General features: G+C 44.7%; 1 protein-coding gene across 1 annotated transcript in view; it reads left to right on the top strand.

Annotated features, from left to right (window-relative positions):
- The window catches only part of PREP (prolyl endopeptidase), a 116,871-nt gene that overhangs the window by 1,381 nt on the left and 93,231 nt on the right, over positions 1-22,259 (top strand). The window contains exon 2 of the mRNA XM_072738113.1: positions 4,119-4,193. Coding sequence (XP_072594214.1) covers positions 4,119-4,193 — 75 coding nt within the window. The remainder of the gene's footprint in view (positions 1-4,118; positions 4,194-22,259) is intronic.

Below are 22,259 nucleotides of genomic sequence, written 5' to 3'. Positions count from 1 at the left end.
TTCTGTGACCAGTGGCCATCTGGTCACCATGTTCTCTCAGTCTCTTCAGCTGCTCGCTTATTAAATTTACTCTAACGGCCCAAGAAGCTCTATTCCTGTGTTTCCTTTGTGTATGGGAGTAAACTGATCCTGCTGGAGTGGAAAAGTGGGTGGGGGGGGGGCAGACCAAGTAAGAAGACCTGAGTGCTAGTTCTGGTTTTGTTACTCAGTCGCTGGATGCCACCAGGGAGATCATGTACCTGTTATAGGTCTTCTTTCTCATATATGAAATATTAGTGCCGGCTTGGCTAGCCACAGGGCCTGGGACTTACGTTTGCAGTAAGAATATCACCATTCATTTATTCACATGACAGTCTAGCCCTGCAGCGTGCCAGACTTTAGTAATCGGAAGACATGTGAATATCTCAGTTGGGTTCTTCAGGATCTTTGAGTTTTCAGGATAGATAAAAATAGAAAGAACTGTCTACTCCGTGGCTTGATAAGTGTCCCTTTAGGTTTGTGTTGTTTTTAGTAGGGATTGCTTCTTGCCTGGTTTTTCCCCGTTTGGGTTACCAAAATCCCGCAGTTTTAGAAAGGGTTAAGTGAGGATTTTATAAAGACACCAAAAAGATTATGAACAATGAACTCAGAATGGTAATGAACAATTAACTCGAAAGGCACCATGGATTTTAATACTCTCCAGTTTCTTCTCACCAGAGAACTCATGAAAACCCTAAGCCTCAGTGGCCAAGGGGATGTAGCTCTGGTCCAGCTTGGACCCTGCTGTGGATCCCAGGGTGTACTTATCCCAGCCCTGAGAGCCTGTATGGGGTATCTTCTCCCTCTGACAGAGTCCTGATTACTAAGCCTTAGGCTAGACTTACGCATTTACTCAAACTGTAGCCTTAATTTCTTGCACGGGTTTGTCTCTCTCTCCACCAGGTGCTAGAGAGGGCTGCGGCTCTCTGTCACTGGAACATCTCTCAGCCATATATCACCAGGTGGTCTTCTGCAGAGCCATGGGGTTGGAGTATGCAACCGTTTTTGCTGGATTTCTGCCCTAATGAGCAGAAATTTGGAAACCACGCCACTGCCAGTGTAATGCCATTGTCCATCTCCCCGGTGTGTTGCTGTCAGGAAATTCAGGCCTGCTACAGGGGTTAGAAGAGTGTGTAGGGTGAGTGGAGAACACAGAGGAGAATGGGATTAATTTCCATCAGGGGGAAGAGATCATATGTGAATTGAGCTTGGAAGTTGGCCAGTTGGATAAGGTAGAAAGGACATTCCTGGCTATGTGACTAAAATAAATCATAGTTATGTAGGGCTGGACAGTTGTGGACTTGCACTTGTTTGTAGGATGGCAGGAAGGCCATTGTGACCATCCATGGGTGGATAAGCTCAAATCGGGCCCGGAAAGGGGAAAAAAAAAAAAAAAAGGCAGGGAGGGGGGAGGTCATATTTGATGGGTCTGCCCGCTGTGTGTAGGACTCTGCAATTTATCCTGCAATCAGCAGGTAAGCTATTGAATAGCACAAGTAAAATATTGAATAGTAACAGTGCCTTATGAGGGCTCTATTTTTAAAGTCTTTTGGGGAGGTGAGGAATGACTGGCAAGCTTAGATCAGATCAGATCGACACTGCACAGCTGGAGTTCCGGGGATGTGGCTAGAAGACCACCCCACATTGTAGGGGATGGTCTTGTAGAAGATGAAGTAGTGGGGCAGAGGAGGAGGGTGGTGGCGCTTGGCTCCTGGGAGTGTCCTGGAGAGAATCCGTTTCCTACCCCACTTAAAAATGTCTGCTGAATAACTGACCTCAATCTGCTAGAGATGGTCATGCTGGTACCAGGAAAATTGGGGTTGTTTCCTCAGAGGTGAACACCGTTCAGGAGGCACCAGCGGGTTCTGAGTCAGGGTCCAGGTGTGGACCTGCCAGTTTACACCTGGCCGGGTTCATTAGCACGAGGTTGAGCCCACAGGCTTGGGCTCGTAGAGGGTCACAGTTCTGCTTATTAACCCTCTGATCTCAGTTTCCTCACCTGGAAAATGAGTTCGAAAGAGCCTCCCAGTGAGATAGGGGGGCTGAAATCTGGGGCTGACATCTGCTTAGTTCACAGTGGTCTCCAAGTGAACGGTAAATTGTTGGCCTTTACTCTTGCTGACCCTGCGAAGTGCATTCCATAATCTGTAAAAAAAAAAAAAAAAAAAAAAAAAAAGGAAGATCATCCACCTTCTTACAAGGTGACTTTAAAACACTAGGGGCAACCGTGTGGATATTCAGCAGATGTTCACCGCTTTGGGTCTAGTCTTAGGCAAAAGTGGCATGATTTCCTATTAATGTTTTCTGCTTTCTGACGACAAGTTTATGGATACGTCTGAGTTTTAGTAACATCATAATCGAGGAACATTTTTAAAGCGTCCGGTGTATCATCTCCAAGGACTATTTGGGGAAAAGCCGTCGGCGGTTTGCTTTCTGTCCCAGCCCTGGTTTTGAACTCGGTGTGGCCCCGGGCATGTTGCCGTCCTGTGCCTGCCCTCACGCTCCGCTCCTGCAAACGTTGGATTGCAAGATCCTTTGCAACGTTAAAATTTTTCTGATTTCTTATTGTCAGAGGAAAAAAGGTGGTTATTTTAAGCATATTCAAAACCACTCCGAGGTGTGTAAAATGTGAAAGCCTTGCAGGGAAGCAGAAAAGATAAAAAGTCTTCGTTCAGTGGGAACAATCAGCAACAATTGAGAGAGGTTTTTCTGTAAGGGGTGGAAATTGGGAATTTTGTGAAAACTCATCCGGAGAGATTCTGGTCCGGTGTTTACGTCCCTTGCATCTGTCAGTTGTTTAATGAGAAGGGTTTCTGAGCTCTCTGCCTTAACTGCCCATTATTCCAGGTATGCATTCCTCCAGGTGTTCTCTCACCTGGCACCTGACGGGGTGCAAGGAGAGCCTGGGGTTTTCCGCACCAGGAGATTCTTCTCACCTGGCCAGCAGCCACCTGGAACTGTGACCAGCGGTAGAAACAGCAGCTTTTCCTTTTCCGGGAGGCGGTTTGCCTGCGTTAGGGAAGAGCCCTTACCTTCTGACGTCATAGAGCAAAGAGACAGGTTAAAAATTCATCTGAGCTCCTGGTATTGTTCCCATAGACCTTCTCTGAGAAGCTGTAACTGGAATGTTGGAGTCGTTCAGAGAGGTTTACTGGAAAGATGTTGGCCATGTGGTTTCAGTTGGATTTATCAGGATAGTAGGAAATCGGAGAGGAGGTTTCCTAAGGGTTTGGTCACCTGTGGGGGTGGTGACTCCCAGCCACTCCGGGGGCCTCGCTCAGTTTCTGAGGCCAGGCCCAGGATTTGGGCTTCTCAGAAGCCTGGAGGCGTTTCTGATGGTCCCTTCGATGGGGAGCTCCTGAAGACTTCCCCTCAGCCCAACCCTACCCACACTAAGCAGTTGTCTTTTTTTCAAATATCAGGCTAGTCTGAATGGGTGATGCCTTTGTGCCTCTTTTTTTTTTTGGTAAGCATTTCATAACAATACACAAAAGGGAAGAAAGGCCTCGGTTTTAGAAATCTTCTTGTGCTTAAGTCAGCTTTTTTTTAGCTGATATGAACTGGAACCATTATACTGCACGTTGGTAACTTGCTTTTTGGCAGTTTAGACTTAAAGGCAAAACCTATTGTATTTTATACATAAGGAGATTTTCTAATCATTAGCAAGCTTAGTGGGAACAGAAAATAAGCCACTAAGCACGTGTGTGGTAGTTGCTTCACAAACATGCCCTTCTTGGTCTCGGCTGCATTGTGTGATTCTGTGCTTTGCCACTGACCACACATTTTCAAGTTTCTTTAGCACAGCAGCAGGCCTTTGTTTTGTGTTGTACAGACAGAGCAATTCCCTATTCTGACCTTTCATCTTTCTTCCCTCTCCAGCTAAAACATTCTTTTCATGACGGGTGGCTTGACACCTTTGAGAACCTGCCAGCTTTGGTTCATGTGGTAATTTGGGCAGACACATTGCCAGTGAGCCAATTGGGGTATTTTTGCCTGTCCTTCTCCTGTTTTTCTCTATTACATTCAGGAATTACTAATTTACTTGAGGGTGGGGGAGGTTAGACACTAATTGTCCAATACCGCATTTTGTCTTTTTGCAGGTACAGGATTATCATGGACATAAAATTTATGACCCTTATGCTTGGCTTGAAGACCCAGACAGCGAGCAGACAAAGGTAATCGGGGCTCATAAGTTAAAGATAAGATGGTCTCAGTTCCTTGCAGCAAACCCTAGACACCGGTAGCTATGACTTTTCCTTCCTGGTATCTTCCCGTGTTTTCTGAATGTACCTGTTGGTGCTACCACTTTTTGTCGAATGATTCATGGGAGAAAGATGAAAGCATTTTAGTCCTGGAGAAAATAAAGAAAATGTTTGCAGTAATGTTTATGGTGACACTGATGAACCAGGTATTTGAAATGAAAATATGAGAAAGAAAGAAGACTGATTTTTATCAAGTAAAAATGAGAACTTAATGTGAAGGAAAGATTGCCTTAAACATTTTTTCTGAAGGAAAAAGAAATCCTATAAAGTTGGCCCTTGAACAACCTGGGGGCTAGGAGCATTGACCCCTCATGCAGCTGAAAATCCAAGTATAACTTTTGACTCTGAAAAGTAAACTACTACCAGTCTGTTGACCAGAAACCATACTACTAACATGAGCAGTCAACAGACATTTTATATGTTCTATGTATTGTATTTTGTATTCTTGAAGGAAGCTAGAGAAAAGAAAATGGTACTAAGAGAATCACAAGGAAGAGAAAATACTCTTTTATGGTCCTGTACCATAAAAAACTCATGTATTAAGTGGACCCACAGTTCAAACCTGTGTTGTTCAAGGGTCAACTTTATATTGAACAAATATCAGGTCTTAAAAACTGAGTGCTGGTCTTGGATTACTTATTGATTTTAATGCAACAACAACAAAAACAAACACCAAATTGTAAATATAAGAACACTCTTACATTTCATGGAAGTAAGGGGGTAAGGGGAAGAACTTTCTGTTCTATCCAAAAAATACAAGCTTTCCTATTGCTTTGGAGAAACACATAGTGTTTCTTTAAAAAGATTTATTTATTTTAGAGAGGAAGAGTGCATGAGTTGGGGGAGGGATGGAGGGAGAGGGAGAGAGACAATCCTCAAGCAGACTCCCCTCTGAGTGTGGAGCCCAATGAGGGGCTTGATCTCAGGACACTGAGATCTTGACCTGAGCTACTTAACTGGCTGAGCTACCCAGGTGCCCCCAAGCATAGAGTATTTTGAGCTGAAATCTCTTCATTAATGAAGTTGCCCCTGAGTGCTGTCTCCTGCAGATATTCTGTTCTCCTTGGCGTGCGCGAGACTTGTCAGATGGGACTCATCCCTACATATACTGTTTGTGGTAAATAAGTTTGGGCGAGGGGATCATGTTTCTCCAATCCATCTCAAGTTCCTTGACTCCTATTTATAACCATATATACATATTACTTAGTACATGGGAATATGTATACTATTTCTAATATGCTCCCTCTTCCAGAAATTTATGTGAGCTTCTTCACAATCCCAGAGTATATTTCCCATTTTTTGAAAAGCACTGTTAAATACACCCCGGGTGGTTTTCCAGGCCAGCCTCCAAAAAGCCTGGGTCTTAGCTCCTCCTGTGTCTTGTGGTGCTTTGCCACCATAAATACAGTTCAGAACTGAACTCAGATTCCCAAGGCAGTTCACATTTGCCAGGAAAGTGCTCCCTTCTGATGTGGACCTGGCTAGCGGGGTTGGGATTCACCCCTTGCCCATCGCCACCCCCTGGTTGGTCTGTGGGAGAACAGATTCCACCACCTTCTCATCCTTGGGAAAGAGCTTGCTGAGGAAAGGAATGGACCAAAGGGCTTAGCCAGGCCTGATGCTCTGTGAAAGAGGAGAAAGTCAAGGCAGGAAGAGATGGTTCCTACTGAGTAAATCCCACATCGTCTCTTTCTTTCTCCTTCGTGCCCGTGCACCAGTACCTGCTTTCCTTTCTGCCCCCCTCTCCCATTCTTCCTAACATGCCTGTCCTTTTTTGCTCGCTACAGAAGCTCTTGCCTTTTGTCTTTGATGTAAGCATATCACCACTTTGAGGTTTTTCCTAATGGTTTTCCCTAATGCTTATAATCCTTCTTGCTTACCTTTCCTGACTCCTTTCAAGAAAGACAAAGGTGGGTAAGAATGACTGGTGTTTGGGTTTTCATGTAGCGTTGGTTATAGAGATGAATGGGTAGCTATTCCAAAATGAGAAACAGATGATGAGCTTTAGAAGAGGGTGATGGCTCTAGCTCTGCAGTGAAGGCCTAGGAGGCACGGGGAGCAGATGTGGGGCTGCCTCCACACCTCGACCCTGCCACAGATGACCTTGATCACTCAGCATTGGCTTGAGCTGAGACCGGGATTGAGCCTGAAAACGGAGAGTCACAGGCAGCTGCGTGACTTACAGTGGATGGGAAGCACCAGGGAAAGGAGTGAACGTCCTGTGCATCTCTTAGAAAACTGTCCCCAAGAACTGCCTCTGTGATGATCACTTTGAGGTATTGGGTACAACCTGGATTTCTTCAAGTTTTGCTGGTGATTGAGGGATTCGGCAATGTCAGAATGACCCAGTTTTGGTTTGTGTGTTGATGAACATAGTCTTTGCTGTTCCTTAATTGATACTAGCTGCTCCCATGGTTGACACGCCACTTATTAGTAGATGAAACCTTGCTAGTGATCTTATAGTCCACATTTGATAGAAGCTAATGAGAATACGCTATTATTTCCATGGAATACATTTATTGGATGCTGACTGTGTGGCAGGCACTTCATTGGTAGCTTTGTATGCCCTATATCATTTAATTCTCAAAGCCTAAGATCTTTTTATAGTCCCCATTTTACAGATGAAGAAATTGAGTCACTGAATGATTAAGTAACATGGCCAAGGTCATTCAGCTAGTCAGCGTGGAGCCAGGAGTGGCGTCCAGGTACCCCAGGTGGTTATCAACCTTATATTAAAATAATAATTAAAAAAGACTGAGCATTACAGCTTTGGGAATGCAAGGTGTAGGAATATATTCATGTCTGTGCTTGCCATGGGACTTTGTGGTCCTTCTGCGAGGACCATGGGCTGACCCCCGTGCCCAGGCTGACCCGTGCAGACAGCTTCGCTCAGGTGTCAGAGGGGCTTTGCAGCTTTTGCCTCCCCTCTGCGGTCTTCCTACACACCCTTCTCACTCCTCTCTAAACAGGTTTGGTATTGACAAAGGCTAGTATACCATCCGGTTTCTGAGGAGTTAAATTTTGGTCTCAGACTGAAAAGGTAGGGTGAGCTTTTCCAGTGAGCAGAAGAGCAGCATGATCATTTTCTGCTCATAGCTATACACACACGCACAAAGATGTATTAGTCATACCTTGGTGTAAAGAAAGAAGAGTATCGTCACAGAGCCTCCAAAACAAAGAAAAAGCTGCTTTTCAATAAAAACCAGTCAGAAGCGGAGGAACATTTGTAGCTCTTTTATACTAAAATCTGAAATGCTATCAGTAGGTCTTTGATTTAATCTAGTATTTAATATGAGTTGCCCATTTTTGACAGTACCTGGCATTTAAGGCTTTATCCTTTATAACAGAATAGTCGAGCAGATCTGTAGCTTGAAAAACGCTCAAAATCCAGGGTAGGAGGGCGTTGAATCTAGATGGATCCTTTCAAGCTGTCAAGGCCCATGTAATCCCATTTTATAGCAAATGTTCCAGATTGTAGAAGATCCTGCACAACTCACTTGATTCTCTGAAGTAAATCCAACCTTGATATGAATACTTGAGGAAAAATATAAAGAGGAATAAAGAAGAAGCACGCCAGTGCTGCCCAGTAGATATATAATACCAGCTGCATACATAATTCCAATTTTTCTAGTAGCCACATTTTAAAAAGTAAAAGGAAACAGCTGGAATTAATTATGTAGTACTATATTTTATGTAATCAGTATTTTTCAAAGTATTTCTAAAGGTAATCAATATAAAATAATATTAAAATATTTCCCCCTTTTCTTTGAGACTAAGTTTTTGAAATACAATGCATGATTTAGACTTCCAGCACATATCAGTTCAGAGCAGTCCCACTTCAGGTGCTCAGCAGTCACATGTGGCTAGGGCTATGTACTGGACAGTGTAGGTATATGGGCCAATCTTTCCTGTGTATAAAACATAAATACATGTTAGTAGATTTCAAAGAAAGCAGAATTTATCACAGGAATTAAAGAAGAGTTTAATATTAGTATAGAAATGGATTAAATAAAGCTATATAATTATCCCAATTAATATCAAAAAGAAATTAAAGAACCTCTAGAAATAAAGTAGGAATAACAATGCTTTATCAAGATGACATCGCATTCAAAACAACAGCTGAAACATTAGGCTGAAATGTCTCCATCACTACCATTTTTATGTGTTTACAGAGCTTTGACCAGTGTAATAAAACATGAACCAAAATCTGGGGTAAAGAAAATTATCATTAACTGTAAATTATATGATCATGTGTCTAGAAAACCTAAGGGAAACAAATGAAAACTTATTAGAGTTAATGATTCAGCAGAGTGAATATGTACAAAACAAATATAAAACTGTTAGCCCTCATATATCATTAATAATGAGAAATTAATCCATCTGATAGCAACAAAAAGCTAACAGTTGGGAATGCAAAAGAGATTTCACGCCTCCTGGGAGGGTAATAATGCCACTTTGGAAATACAGAGATCTCGAAAAGGGTGTTATTTCCAATAGTGAAAAATTTCCAACAGTGGTGTAATGTTTGCAGAGAATATGTTGAATCTGCTCCGTGAAGTCGCAGATACATCTGTTAAAATGTTGGGCTGTAAAGATTGCTCAGTAACCTGAAGACTCGCCTGTGATAGAGTATCAAGTGGGAGAAGGATGCAGAATTCCAGTGCCCCAAACGATTACAACTTTAAAAGTGACCTTTGTGGAAAACGATTTGGGGAATCCATACGGAAAGAGGAACTCCGCAACAAAGACCAGATAAAGGGAAAGCTCTGGGTTAAAAGCAGGGACCTAGGTATGACTCTGGAAGCTTCTGAACCATAATGAAATCTCTCCGGGGTCAGTGGACCACCAGGGTCGCCTTGGACGTTTTCAGCATGCGGTGCTAGAGAGGGGAGGTTTGCAGTCCTAAAGAATGATTTGAGGACTAAATAGGCAGGTCCCAACAGGCAGGCAGCTCCTCCTCCCCTTTCAACAGGCGTTTTTCCAGCGTGTCCCACGCAGATCGTGGGAGGTGTTTCGGAGCTGTCTCTGCGCCCCAGGATTTTCACACGGAGGTCACCTTGAGCCTCCAGTGTGATCACCAGGCTTGTCCAGCCACTGACATCAGTGTGCATGTGGCTGGCATCCTTGTCTTTAACTTTCTAAATTTCCCAAATTCCCTTCTCATTTCTGGTGGCAAACCAGCAAACCCTGTACCCCCACACTCAGCCGTACCTTTTTGTAACCCCTTTCTTCCTCTCCGCTGGTGTCCCGGCCCCTTGAGGGGGGGTGCCCTGCTCAGAGGTTATTTCAGGTCTCATCAAGGCCCAAGGCCCTGTCTTCCTCTGCCTCCCATCTTCTGTCACCACTCCCAGGAACGTGGCCCATCAGTGGACACCAACCTCCACAGGAGGGCAGCCGTGGCCCACTTGTCAAATCCAGAAACTTCCCGCCCCTGGGTTCCTCCCTGCGCACGTGGACCACGTGTCGGGTGAGGGGGGTGGTTGTGGACACCAGTGGGTGTCCAGATAGAAGCAGTGTCCTTCTCAACTCTTGCCTCTCTTGGTCTTACTGGGCTTTTTGTGACTCCCAGCTTCTTAGTTACAGATTCCAGAAGTTGTTACTGAGTTACTGAAGGGGAGATGCACAGAGAAAGAATCTCCATCTTTCCAGGGGTAGCTACTTCATTGTAACTACTTGTCAGATCTGACTTTCACAGAAACTGTGTCCTGGGACTTGGGTAGAGGAGTAACTAGTAGCAGATCAGCTGCGTTTATGTAATGACTGATTTGTTTTCTACCCTCCCCTGCCTCCCCCCCCCCCCCCACCCCAGGGAGCTGCCCCGGGCAAAATGAGAGTAACCACAGCTCCGTTTCCTGGGTGGATCCTGAGAGAAGAACCCTAGTAAGAACCAGCAACAAGGAAACAGAAGAGTTGCTTTTACTTATATTCACGCCTTCTGATAAAATGAAATAAAATTACCATCGTTTCAGAGAGGATCAAAGGACTAGACAACATTGGTCTCCCTTTCTAGGACATTATTTGCTCTTCCTTCCCATGTTGGGCTGAATAGTTAGAGCTAGTTCATCGCACCTGCTGCTAAGGGGCGACGAGAACTAGGAGGAGAGCAGGGTCCTTTAGTCTTTCCGAGTGAGAAACCTGGGCATGCCACCTTTCTCTTCCCCTGTCCTTGCACTATTTCCTTCCCAGGCAGGCACGATGTAATTTTTTTTTTTTTTTTAAGATTTTATTTATTAATGAGAGACACACAGAGAGAGAGAGAGAGAGAGAGGAGAGGCAGAGACCCAGGCAGAGGGAGAAGCAGGCTCCATGCACCGGGAGCCTGATGTGGGATTCGATCCCCGGTCTCCAGGATCGCGCCCTGGGCCGAAAGCAGGCACTAAACCACTGAGCCAGCAAGAGGATGATCCCCAATTTAAATCTTTTTTTTTTTTTTTTTTAAGATTTTATTTTTTTATTCATGAGAGACACAGACAAGCAGAGACACAGGCAGAGAGAGAAGGCGGCTCCATGCAGGGAGCCTGATGTGGGACTCGATCCCTGGACTCCAGGACCACGCCCTGGGCCAAAGGCAGCTGCTTAACCACTGAGCCACCCAGGGATCCCCGATTTAATTCTTAAAGGACTTCTGGTCATCTCTCGGATATCGAAGTAGGCTAGAATTTCACTGTCGGTATTTTAATGTCACAGAGGTCAGTGAAGCACAAAGTTTAGGGAGGCCAACACCTGCTTTCAGCCATCCTTCCTACCTACTGTGAGGTCTCTTGTTTGTTTGCGTGTTTTCGTTTTCACTGTTAAAGGTTAACCCTAAAAGCTTGTAGTGTGGGGAGTTTCTGCTCTGTTCTGGTACCAGTCTGGCCTGGATCTCCCGAGACACTGTGCATTTCCTAGCATGGAACCAGAGCCAGCCTGGAGGAGAACTAGCGTGGAGCGAGGTGAGCAAGATTCATTTGTCCGGTGGCATTTCTGCGGCAGGCCACTGTGCCGTCAGGCTGCAGAGCGAACAGGATAGAAACTTGTTTCCAGGACTTTCAGTGCTGTGAAGGGGTAGTTCGGTGTCTCTGAGCCAAAAGATAGCAGATAAAGTTTACTGGAAATTAATTGAAAGTGTAAAAGACTGGTTTGAGTTTATGGTGTTCTTTGAATAGTTGAGGACAAACTGTGAATGTCCTCTTTGTGGGTCGTTCCTTCATCCCATGAGCTTGTAGGCATTCCTCTTGTTACTTCTGTTGGGAGGCAGTGGGGGGGGGGGGCAGAGAATATTTGCCAAGTGAGGCTGGAAGTCAGAGCACACAAATCAAAGCTCTTATACTTCCGTTTTCTTGTGCTATGACCATGGCAGGCTACCTAGCCCAGATTCCTTCTATTCATCTATAAAATGAGTATAATCATAAGCAGTTCATCTGGCTTCCAAGGTTGTTTTGCTTTTTTTTTTTTTTTTTAAGATTCTATTTATTTATTCATGAGAGACACACACACACACACAGAGAGAGAGAGAGAGAGAGGCAGAGGGAGAAGCAGGCTCCCCAGGTCATGCCCTGAGCCAAAGGCAGATGCTCAACCTCTGAGCCACCCAGGTGCCCCAGCTTCCAGGGTTTTAGTGACATTCAACTCAGAAAATACGTGGAAGAAATCACTTTCCATACACAGCAGAGGTCTGCACCAAGATGGTGCAGTGTGGGGCACTGTTCCTTGAAGGTACTGAGGCTTCAGACTCTAGTGCTCCAAAGAGTCAGAATGTCTTTGGTCAGAATGTCAAACTTTGGTCAGAATGTCAAACTTAAAGACTCTTCGTTTTCATCCAGCAGGATTTTCCTTTTGAAGCTTAGGTTTTTAAGATAGAGGTGCATGCATTCTGCTCATTGGTGGTTTTTCCATGGAACTGTGACTTCTAAGCGAGGTTTCGGTGTTCTGAGGCATCGACGGTTCACCAAGGGCAAAGGTGACTTTAAAGCTGTTTGGTATACCTCTTTTAATTGGGACCTTGTGATCTCCGCTGGCAAAGCTGGCCTGTAAAACACCCTTCCACCCATTCATTAATGTTTCGTGTAGGGACCTGGATTTGGAATTACTACTATGCCATCCATTCTTGAGTGGAAACAGGAAGTGCTTTAGGTAAATATTTTACCACGTTACCTCAATTTCCAAGACTTGTAAGGTCTTAAATATCTCACTCCTTTCTTTGGAAGTGTTTACTCTTACCATAGTTTGTGTACATATGTCTTATAAATCCACAGTTGAAATATGTAATTAGAAAACAACTTCCTTTTGATCTGCGGGTGGGATAATCATCAAAAGTGTAAGGAAACAGGATGTATAGGTGGCTCAGTTGATTAAGCGTCTGACTCTTGATTTTGGTTCAGGTCATGATATCAGCATCGTGGGATCAAGCCTCATGTTGGGCTCTACCCTCAGCTTGGGATTTTCTCTCTTTCTCTCTACCCTTTTGCCCCCTTCCTTAAAAAAAAAAAAAAAAAAAGATACGAGAAAGTTGCTGATACTAGACCATCCTCTTTTCTAAGTGCTGCTGGCTCTTTTTCTCGTGCTTTCTGTAACCAGGGTTTTGATGCAAAGCAGTAGAAATGGATTCTGGCCAACTTAGGGAATAGGGAATTTATGGCAAGGATGAGGACAGCTCTTGGGGTGGAGTGAAGAGCTAGGCTTGGAACAGGCAGGAACCAGATAGTTCTAGGGCTCCATGGCAGAAATTTCCACTTTTCACCCAGCACTGCTGATGGCATCAGTGATCTTCCTTCATTCAACTGTCCATCCCTTGTTTAATGACTGTCCCAGGAGAGGGAATTTTGACTGGCCAAACTCCAAACGTGTGGTCAGTCATTCTTTGATCTGTGGCAATGAGATTTTGCTAGAAACCACAGGGACCCTCTTTGGCTCCTGTAGTGTCGGGAAGCTACCTGGAGTTCCTGTCTGCTGAGAAGGGAGGACACTGGAGATGGAGAATGGATGCTGGCTTCCCCAGATGCCACAGGTTTGCTGGTTTCATCATCTCTTCCTTCTTCATATGTGTTTGGCCTCCCCCTCATTCCCTGTCTTTCCTCCCCTATCCTCCTTCTACCTGTGTCCCCACTGTGGCAAGCATTAGGTTAAATTGGGGGAAGGAACAGATACACTGTCATAAGCCAGCAGATGTGGCCCCTGTGGGCATGGAATTGACATGCTAGCACAGATGAACCAAAGATTTGGGGGTGGGCAAGCCACGTAACCTTTGAACTGCTAGAGATCAGTGCTGAAAGGAGGCTGAGCCCCATCTTGAGCAGAGGCTGGGATGCTAGCCCCCTGTGGGGAGGGGAAAGCTCCCTTTTAGAAAAGCAGATCCTAGACCACTGACAAAAAGCTTTCAAGTACTTGAATACGTTTAACACTAATATCTTCCCTGTGGCCAGTTACATGGCTTTGGTCTTAATCATCCACAGTGTTCCCATGAGAAATGCTGATAGCAAATATGGGGTGTTTGGGAGAGCCATGGGGAAAGAGCTAACAGCTAGAGAACTGAGATAACTCTGACTTCTCCGAGCCTCTCTTCCCCCGCCCCAAACTTAGGTACGTAAAATCCATCCACCAGCCCACACTGCCATGTCCAGGAAACAAAGCAGTTAGTTATAAAAATCACCATCCTTAGATGATTCCACTTGGTGTAAAATACAAGTGCCCAAGCTGTAGTTCTGGAGCATCCTGATTTCTGTAGGAACACTTCCCCACACAACTAAGGTCCAAAATGCTTGGGAAAACTGCCTTAGAACGAACACCTCTGATTTATATGGGGTCCACTTTCAAGGAGCCAAAGTTCTAGTAGATGCCTTGTTGTTGTTTATAGCATCTTTATAAAGTGGAGGGACAGTGTTTGTGGTTCTTTTGTCATTGGGAGAAGCCAAGGCATGTGTTAGAATAAAGATGCCTGGGACCCTCCTACATAACACTGTACAGCACTGTGGCCATTTGAATCTACACGTGTTGAATCTACACGGCCATTCAATCATACACGTGTTTCTTGGGAGTTCCAGTTCTGCCTCTATAAATAGTCTCATGCCTTTCTCCTTTTTTGTTTTTAAAATCCCTACAGACACTACCCTGGTTCAGACATGCATTCCCACTGTGCTAGACATTCAGGAGCTTCTTAATTTGTCTCCCTTCTTCTAGAATTTTCTTTCTACCCTGTTCCCCCCTAGCAATTAATGAGAACCCGTAGAGATCTTTGAACCTCTCTGTTCATGGGAAAGGCAATAGCGTAGGGTCATTTAATGAGCAGCTTCAGAGGTGGAAAGACAGGTTTGCATCTTTATGCCAGTTTCATCAGATGTGACATTGGTCATATCTTTTGATACTCTGAAAATTCAGACGTACAATTTGGAGAAAACTGTGTATGGTTGTGTGAAAATTAACTGATGATGTTTTTTTGAACCATGCAGCAAAATGGTAGACTCAAGTAAGTGCTTAATAAACACTTGCCATTCCAGTTATTATAGAGCACTTTATTTTTTATTTATTTATTTTTTTAGAGCACTTTAAATAGCACGGAAATGATCTACTTGATAATTTAGAGCGATCGGGGACGCATTCTTTTGTTGCAGTTAATTCTTGGGCTCTTTTCTTCATTCATGGTTATTGCCTTGTTCAAATCTTCTTTCTCTTTAGATCAATTTTTGTCCTTTGTATTTCCTAGAAAGTTGTCCATATCCTCATGATTCTAAAATTTACCAGCATGGGGCTATCTGTAATGTTTCTCACATTATCGAATTTACCCTGTCTATGGCTGTATCTCTTTATCACTTCTAATTTTGTGTTTCCGTACCATCTCTCCACTTCCCTTGATTAGTTTAGCCGGAGCTTTGGTGGAATCTGTGGGATTTTTTTCTTTCTTTAAAAAAAGAAGCAGTTCGAGGATCTAAAAGTTATACTTTTTAATTTTCTGGTTCATTAATTTCTTCCTTTTTTTTCTTTTGTTACTTTAAAACTTTTTGATTGGAATATTTAATTTAATTTCCCTTTCTCATTTACTGATAAGACACCATTCGTGTAGATATGCCTTTTTTCAGGCTTTGCCAGCCAGGACTTGGGCAAGCTTCTGGTTCGTTCCTCTCGTGGGCTGCTCGTGTTCGGCTGACCTCACCTTGCTCAGCCGACTGCAGGACCCCTAGAAGAGCTATGTTAGGACTCCTGATTAGCGGGACCTGAAGCCCAGCTCATGCTGGCTCATCCAAAAAAGGAGCCGAGGGGCTCCCGTACCTGGTGGTCAGGGTTCACGTGCCTTTACGCACAGCTCAATCCAGGAGTACACATGATGTTTCTGGACACCTGTCTCTCTTTGTCTCTTAGATCATCGGCTTTTCTCTGTTTTTCTGTTTTCTCTGAGTGTCCCATGTGGTAGGGAAAGATGGGCCTTGCCTCTCTAGGTTTTACTCAGACCTCATATCCCCAAATCTTGTAAGATGAGATAACTTCTGTCTTCCAGCGTTCATCTCTGTTACCGAAAAAGGAATCTGGTTGCTTTGCCTGGGTTCATGACTACCTTGTTGACTGTTGCCCGTAGAGAAGAATTGATGGGAAGACTCTGCTTATGACAATGAATAGGGTTCACTTACATAAAGGGTGTAGAAGGGAGTTAGTGTAGTTAGAATACAGACAGAGGTATCAATAACATCATTTATGACAGACGGTGGGCCGAGCTACTGGTGCCCAGAAATGGTAAAATCTGATGGAGACAGAGAGTGTAAGAGAGAGAGAGAGAGAGAGAGAGAGTAAACCACAAACTTCCTGAAAACATAACTGTCACTTTCCAGGCCGAGCCTTTTTATTCAGATGCAGAGCACCTGTGCCAGGCGTGCCTCATCCGTCACGGTGTGATTGCTGTCCTTCGGGACTCGACACACCCAGGCACCAACAGTGTCCCCCAGGCTTGTTTCAGATCCACTGCTGAAATCAGTGCTGTGGGACCGGATCAGGTCAGCTACCCCGATGTGGGTGTGAGTCAAGAAACTTGCCCATGCACCCAGCGCAAGCCTCATGCTTCGGGATGGTTTGCCTCACCCTGGATCAGTCCCTGGATCTGGGGGAGGGGTGCTGAGAGGGCCACCCTCCCCCCTGCTACTCTATCAGCGGCTCTTCTCAGAGGTACCAACAAGAAATAGGTATCACCTCCAAATGTTTTGCTGCATCTCATGCATTTCAATTCTAAATAGTCTTTTTCTTGTTTTCTAAATGTTCTTACTATAGTTCAGATTCCCTCATTGATCAAGTAGTTATTCAAGAGAGAATGTAAATGCATTTAACGTCTTCGTGTTCAGGATTTTAGTTGGGTTTGGATTTGAGGTAACCTCTGTCCTTGTCAGGTTTCTGAGCCAAATGCTGTTAAAGTTGAGCTTTGAATGGACTCCCTGGTAGTGACCAGATTTGAGAACAAGGCTTGACTTTGAGGTCAAGCCATTTTGCACATACAGGACAGGCAGAGAAGGTGGACAGAGACCTCGCTGGGCTTCTGGAAAGCCCCACCTGCCCTGATAATCACGTGTAGCTGGAAGCTCGGTGTGAGCCTTCCTCCCCTGAGGGCAGATGGTCCCAGAGAGAAGAGATGGACCCACTCTGGGATTTTAATGTTAAAAGACAAGCCCGGTGGATTTGGGGCTCTCACTACTTGAATTCAATGTTTCTCCTCTTTGGGAACGAGTAATGGGTTTGTGGGGCCAGGAAGAGAAAGGCACCTCATTTAGTTGAGGTTAATGGCATTGTGGCTACAATCGTGACCAGAACCAGCTTTTCTTCTTGAGATTTAAGATTTCCTTTGTCGTCTGAGTTACTGTTAATTTTTATAAACGTTCAGTGAGTATTGGAAGAAATGGGGCCCTCGTCTTTTCCCCTCACTCTTGCTCTGTTTTTTGGGAGGGTATACATTCCTCTTATCAGTCTTGTAAGGTACATTATTCCATTCCTTTATGGAATGGAATTTCTAGACATGTTTCCTGAAGCAGCTGCCTCCAATTCTCTGTTTGGCCTCACCTGCCTTCAGTTTGCTGTGTGACTGTCCAGCCCTCCCGGCCTGGGTCCTACAGCATCAGGGATGAGCTTTGCCACGCCTTGGCTGCTTTTTTTTTTTTTCTAAGGGTATCCCTGTACTTGGAGAGTCGTTTCTGAATTCTGCTACACTCCCAGCAGGGAGAGGGAACCCACATATGCTTCTCCCTCTGGCCTCCCGGTGGACGGGGACCATGGTTTTCTGCAGGCCTTGCTCTGACACCAGCTGTTTTCTCCAGAAGCCCCTGAAAGTTGCTTTATTGGGGTCATTCATTTACATATATTTACACACACACACATCATATATATATTTACACACACATAACGTGTGTGCATGTATAATTTGCAGCAGAAACTCCTCAAACTTTGTAGGATGTGCATAGGGCCATCCTTAATTTCTATTGTTTATTTGGGAAGAGTGGAGGTTGTTAGCCCAAGTCCGTTTCTGGTCGTCTTGACCCCAGCGTGCCCCACTCCGCCTCACCCCTGTCCCATCCTGGAAGTAGTTTCTCCTTTATTTTTTCTCCTACAGCACTTAACCTTTATCCCTGATCCATCTGTTTAATCTTACATTAATTGTGGCGTTCTCTATATATAGCTAGTTAACGAGTAACCACCTGTATGCTTCATTTTTCTCATATACGAATGGATTGTACTTACGAGAGGACTTGTTTCTGTGGATTAAAATACAGGGCCAGTGAGGACAATCTGAAAAAATTCTTTCTGAAGATGTTTAGGGTAAAGGAATCTCTCTCCAGCTTCCCACCTGAGTGACCCTTTGCCAGGGGGCTTTTCGTTTTTCTTTTCTTTCATTGTGGTGAGAACATTTCGGATGGGATCTGCCCTCTGACCAGAGTTTTGTGTGCACGGACAGTCCTATTAACTACAGGCACAGTGCAGTACAGCAGATCTCCAGAACTTTCTCATTGTGCATAACTGAAACATTGCTTTGCCGGTGGAGCTTTCCGATATTCAGAGCAAAGGGAGATGTCAGTAGGGTTTTTTAGTTTTACATCTGTTCGACGTGTGCAGATCCATCCGTAGTAATAAAGTCTAAACAGTTGATCTTCAGAGGCTCAGCTGCAGGCCTCATTAATGGGCTTCCAGATTCCAGTCACTTGACCAACACTCTGGAGTGTGACGGCGGACACTGAAGCTTCTGGAAGAACGAAGATGACTCCGATTCTCCTCACCCTGCTTGTCTATCATCATCTTTAATATCATGAGTTTTTTTCCTCTCTCTTTCCTTGTTTTCTCCCTCTTCCCCTGATTTATTCTGATTTTTTAGACCAAGAAGCCAGACTATGAACCCCTAAGTGACCAAGAAGGTATTTTCCTGATTAAGATATCAGAAGTCATATAGACAGTGTGTGGAGATCTAGATTTCACGAAGCCCCATTACAGAAAATTTGCCACCCTCACCATGAAAAGGGTTTGCCCAAATGTTAAAGATATGCATGAAAAGAGCACTTGAGCCTGAGGAATTTGAACACTGTTTGGTTTTATGTGTAGGTATTTGACTTGGAAAGGTACAGTCTTTAAATAGTGCTCTAGTTAGAGTAATTGGCTAACATCTGTGGCTGGGGTGGGGAAGGCTGGCGGTGACAAAATTGGTCACAATAATCCTTGAATTGTTTTATTATTTAGTGGCATTGCTAAAGTTTTAGGAACATTTGAAACGAGAAAGGCCAGAGCACCTGCTCCGGTGTGAGCTGGAACCATGGTTGTGACTGTACCATGAGACATCGAACAGAAGCAGTGCGAGATGGAGAAGCAGTTGAAGAATACAGTTCCACCTTTCCAAAGAAAATGAACTGAGCCATCTCTCTCTCTTGGACCCACCGTGGTCCTACTAGAGCCCAGATGAAGCCTCCATCGGTCTCAGATGGACACCAGCTGGAAAGATAAGGGAAACAATCAATGCCTGTAGGCTGCCCTCTGCAGAGGCCCCTCCAGTGGAAGAAGAGTGCCAGCCCGGCCCCTCGGCATGCTGGGATCCCAGGGTGGGAGCCCCAGGTAGCCAGAATGTCCTGATGAGGCCCATCTGGGAAAGAGCCATCAAATCCACACGCTAATGTGCACTGTGCCCATTCCTCCCTGTCCCCGACCCCGACCCAATGCAGGGGTCGCTCATGCTCCTTGTAGAGACTGACCATTTCACTTGGCCTCGGCTCTCCCGGACCACTGGCCCACCTTCCGGACCTCTGCTTTTGCTCCCCTAGTCTGTTCTTCATCCAAAGCAAGGGTACTTTTTTTTTTTTTCTAAAGGTAAACTGGGCATGTAACTATCTCCTTTCCCAATCTTAACTTGTTTTCACCTAGAGTCAAGATTCAGACTCGTAACTGCTCACCAGGTGCTACATACTCCACTCCTGCCCTGGTCTTCGCTCCTGTCACTCATTCCCAGCCTCACTGACCTCCCCACTGTCCTTCACGCCTGACCAGCCCCCACCTCCCCACCCCTCCCAGGGCCCTGGACCTGTTATTCCTTGTCTGGAGCAGTTCTCCTGTCTTTGCCTGGCTGTTCCCTCTCGCCTGGCAGACCTTCAGAACCTCCTCACAAGGGCCTTCCTGGCCACCCTCCCTGACATAAGTGTCCTTCTTCCCAGCGCTTCCCAGGTTCTGGGTGAATGACTAGTTTTTAAATTTCCAAACCGATGTGGATTGATATTTTTGTAAAACGTAACAAAGATGTCGCAGTGATGTCACCTTGCTCATGGCACGTCCTCTCAGCCTCTGGACTCACCTCCCCCTGGGCGGCCAGAGAGCAGTTCGGGGCCAGCACGGGTTGTAGATGCTCCTGATTATCCTGCATGTGTCCTGAGGACCAACTGTCCTCTGTAACTCTCTGGCTTGTGTTCTGTGTCCCCCAGTAGAATGTTTGCTCCACAATGGTAGGGAGCTTGTCCTAGACTTGTCACCCCTCTTTCCACAGTGCGTACCAGGTTAAGTGCTTGCTGAAGTACCAGTCCCCTGAAGTGCCTGTGCAGCCCTGCCTTGCCCAGGTGGGGCACATCATAGGAGGCCCAGCTCCCTTCTCCCCCGATTGTCTACTTTTGCTCAGCGCACATCCAGAAACAGGCATGGAGCCGGCCTCAGTCCCTCCTACCGTGATAGGAATAGAGTAGAGTTGACCCTTGAACAGGTGTAGGAGTTAGAGGTGCCCATGAGGTAGAAATTCCCTTACTCCCCCAAACTTGCCTGGTAGCCCACTGTTGACTGGGAGCCTTACAAATATGGTAAATGGTCGATTAATGTTGCATGTTGTATGTATTTTGTATGTCGTATATATATTATATACTGTATTCTTACAATAGAGCGAGCTAGAGAAAAGAAAATGTTATTAAGAAAATCATGAGGAAGAGAAAATTCGCTTACAGAACTGTAAAAAAAAAAAAAATCCACACATAAGTGGACCTACATGGTTCAAACCTGTGTTTAGGGATCAACCATAATTCCACTTCAGTGCTACTGCTAGGTCACTGTGTGACTTTTACAAAGTGACTTCAGTGCTGCATGCCCTCCATATCCGTGTCTGGAAAGTAGACGTGGCATTTCCTTCCGTCACGAAGTCAGGCAATGCTCTTGCGCACACTTCGTGATCTCCACAAGGCTGCCCCTGCATGGCTCGCAGCTGTACATCGAAGTTGTGACACAAAAACAGAAGCCCGTTTCCTCACTGACACTCCTTTTAGTGAAGCACAGTGGAATCAGCAAATTTTTTCAATTAAGGACCACATATTAACTATTTTAGATGTTGTGAGCCATGTAGGTCTCTGTTAGGTTTTTGTTTTTTGTTTTCCGACTCTTTAAATATATAACTATTATTAGCTCAAGCGTCATAGGAAAGCAGGCCAGGGTGAAGGTTGCCAATCCCTAGCGATAGGCAGTTGGAAGTATATTTCTTTGGGACTCAAAGCATTTTATTTTCTGTTTGGGTGAAATAAGAAATATGACCCATTGCAATTTTATTTTTCTTGAATTGATCCTCTTGCGAAAAATGTTGTTCATCATTTTAGTCATACTTTCCATTCCTTCTCTCTTGTTTCCAAGCACATTTTGAATTTTAATGAATTTTAGAACAGCTTTCTCTCAACACAGAATCGTGGTTCTCCAGAGCACAGTTGGTGGTTGTGTAGGAGATGCCATTCAAAGACAGTTTTGAGTTAGAATGGGCCCTGAGGCCTTAATGATCCATCCACAACTAGAGTCTGATAATAACACATTTTTGGCTGCCATTCAAAATCTATTATGTTCTTAATTTCTTGAAATTTCCTTCTGAGGACTTAATTGTTTGTAGACATTGGGTTAAGCCTTCAATTGAATTTAGAGCTGATGTATTTATTGTTTGATTTCTTACTAGTCGCCAGACATGAATTATTCTGAGTCTAAGCTTTTCTAGGACCGGGAACTTAATAACTGCTTAGTTACAAATAGGGCACGCTTGGATACACTGATCTGTTGTAAAACCTGCCCCACGCCCTGCCTTTGCCACCAGGGTCCCCTGACTTCCTGCAAACCGTCCCCTGCCCTTCTTGAAAACCATAGTTGTAGATATTCTTATTTAATGCCACCCATTCTCCAATCTTTAAAAAATATTCTTGTTTCAAATGTTAAAAAGGATCTCTGAAGTTGACAAGGTCGTGGGTTTTAGCAAGATGGTGTGGCCAAAACAAAATTGCTAAAATCGTGCCAAGGTATTTATTCCTTTAACTCTGATGGTTTGGGGGATCCGAGGCTGCTGACTATGAAGAATGGAACCCTGGGTGATCTTAACACAGTAGAGTGTGCTTGTTAAGAGGATAGATTCAGGAGCCAGCTCTCCCACTTCCTCGCTGTATGATGTTGGGCAGCTGTTCATCTACTCCGAGACTCAGTTTTCCCATCTGTAACATGGGGCTAATAAAAGAACCTTCTGCATAAGGTTATTGTGAGTTCTAGATGAATTAATCGTAC

The sequence above is a fragment of the Vulpes vulpes genome, chromosome 1 (assembly GCF_048418805.1).
Source record: "Vulpes vulpes isolate BD-2025 chromosome 1, VulVul3, whole genome shotgun sequence".
In the NCBI taxonomy this organism is placed as follows: domain Eukaryota; kingdom Metazoa; phylum Chordata; class Mammalia; order Carnivora; family Canidae; genus Vulpes; species Vulpes vulpes.
This window is presented reverse-complemented; position numbering and strand designations above follow the sequence as displayed.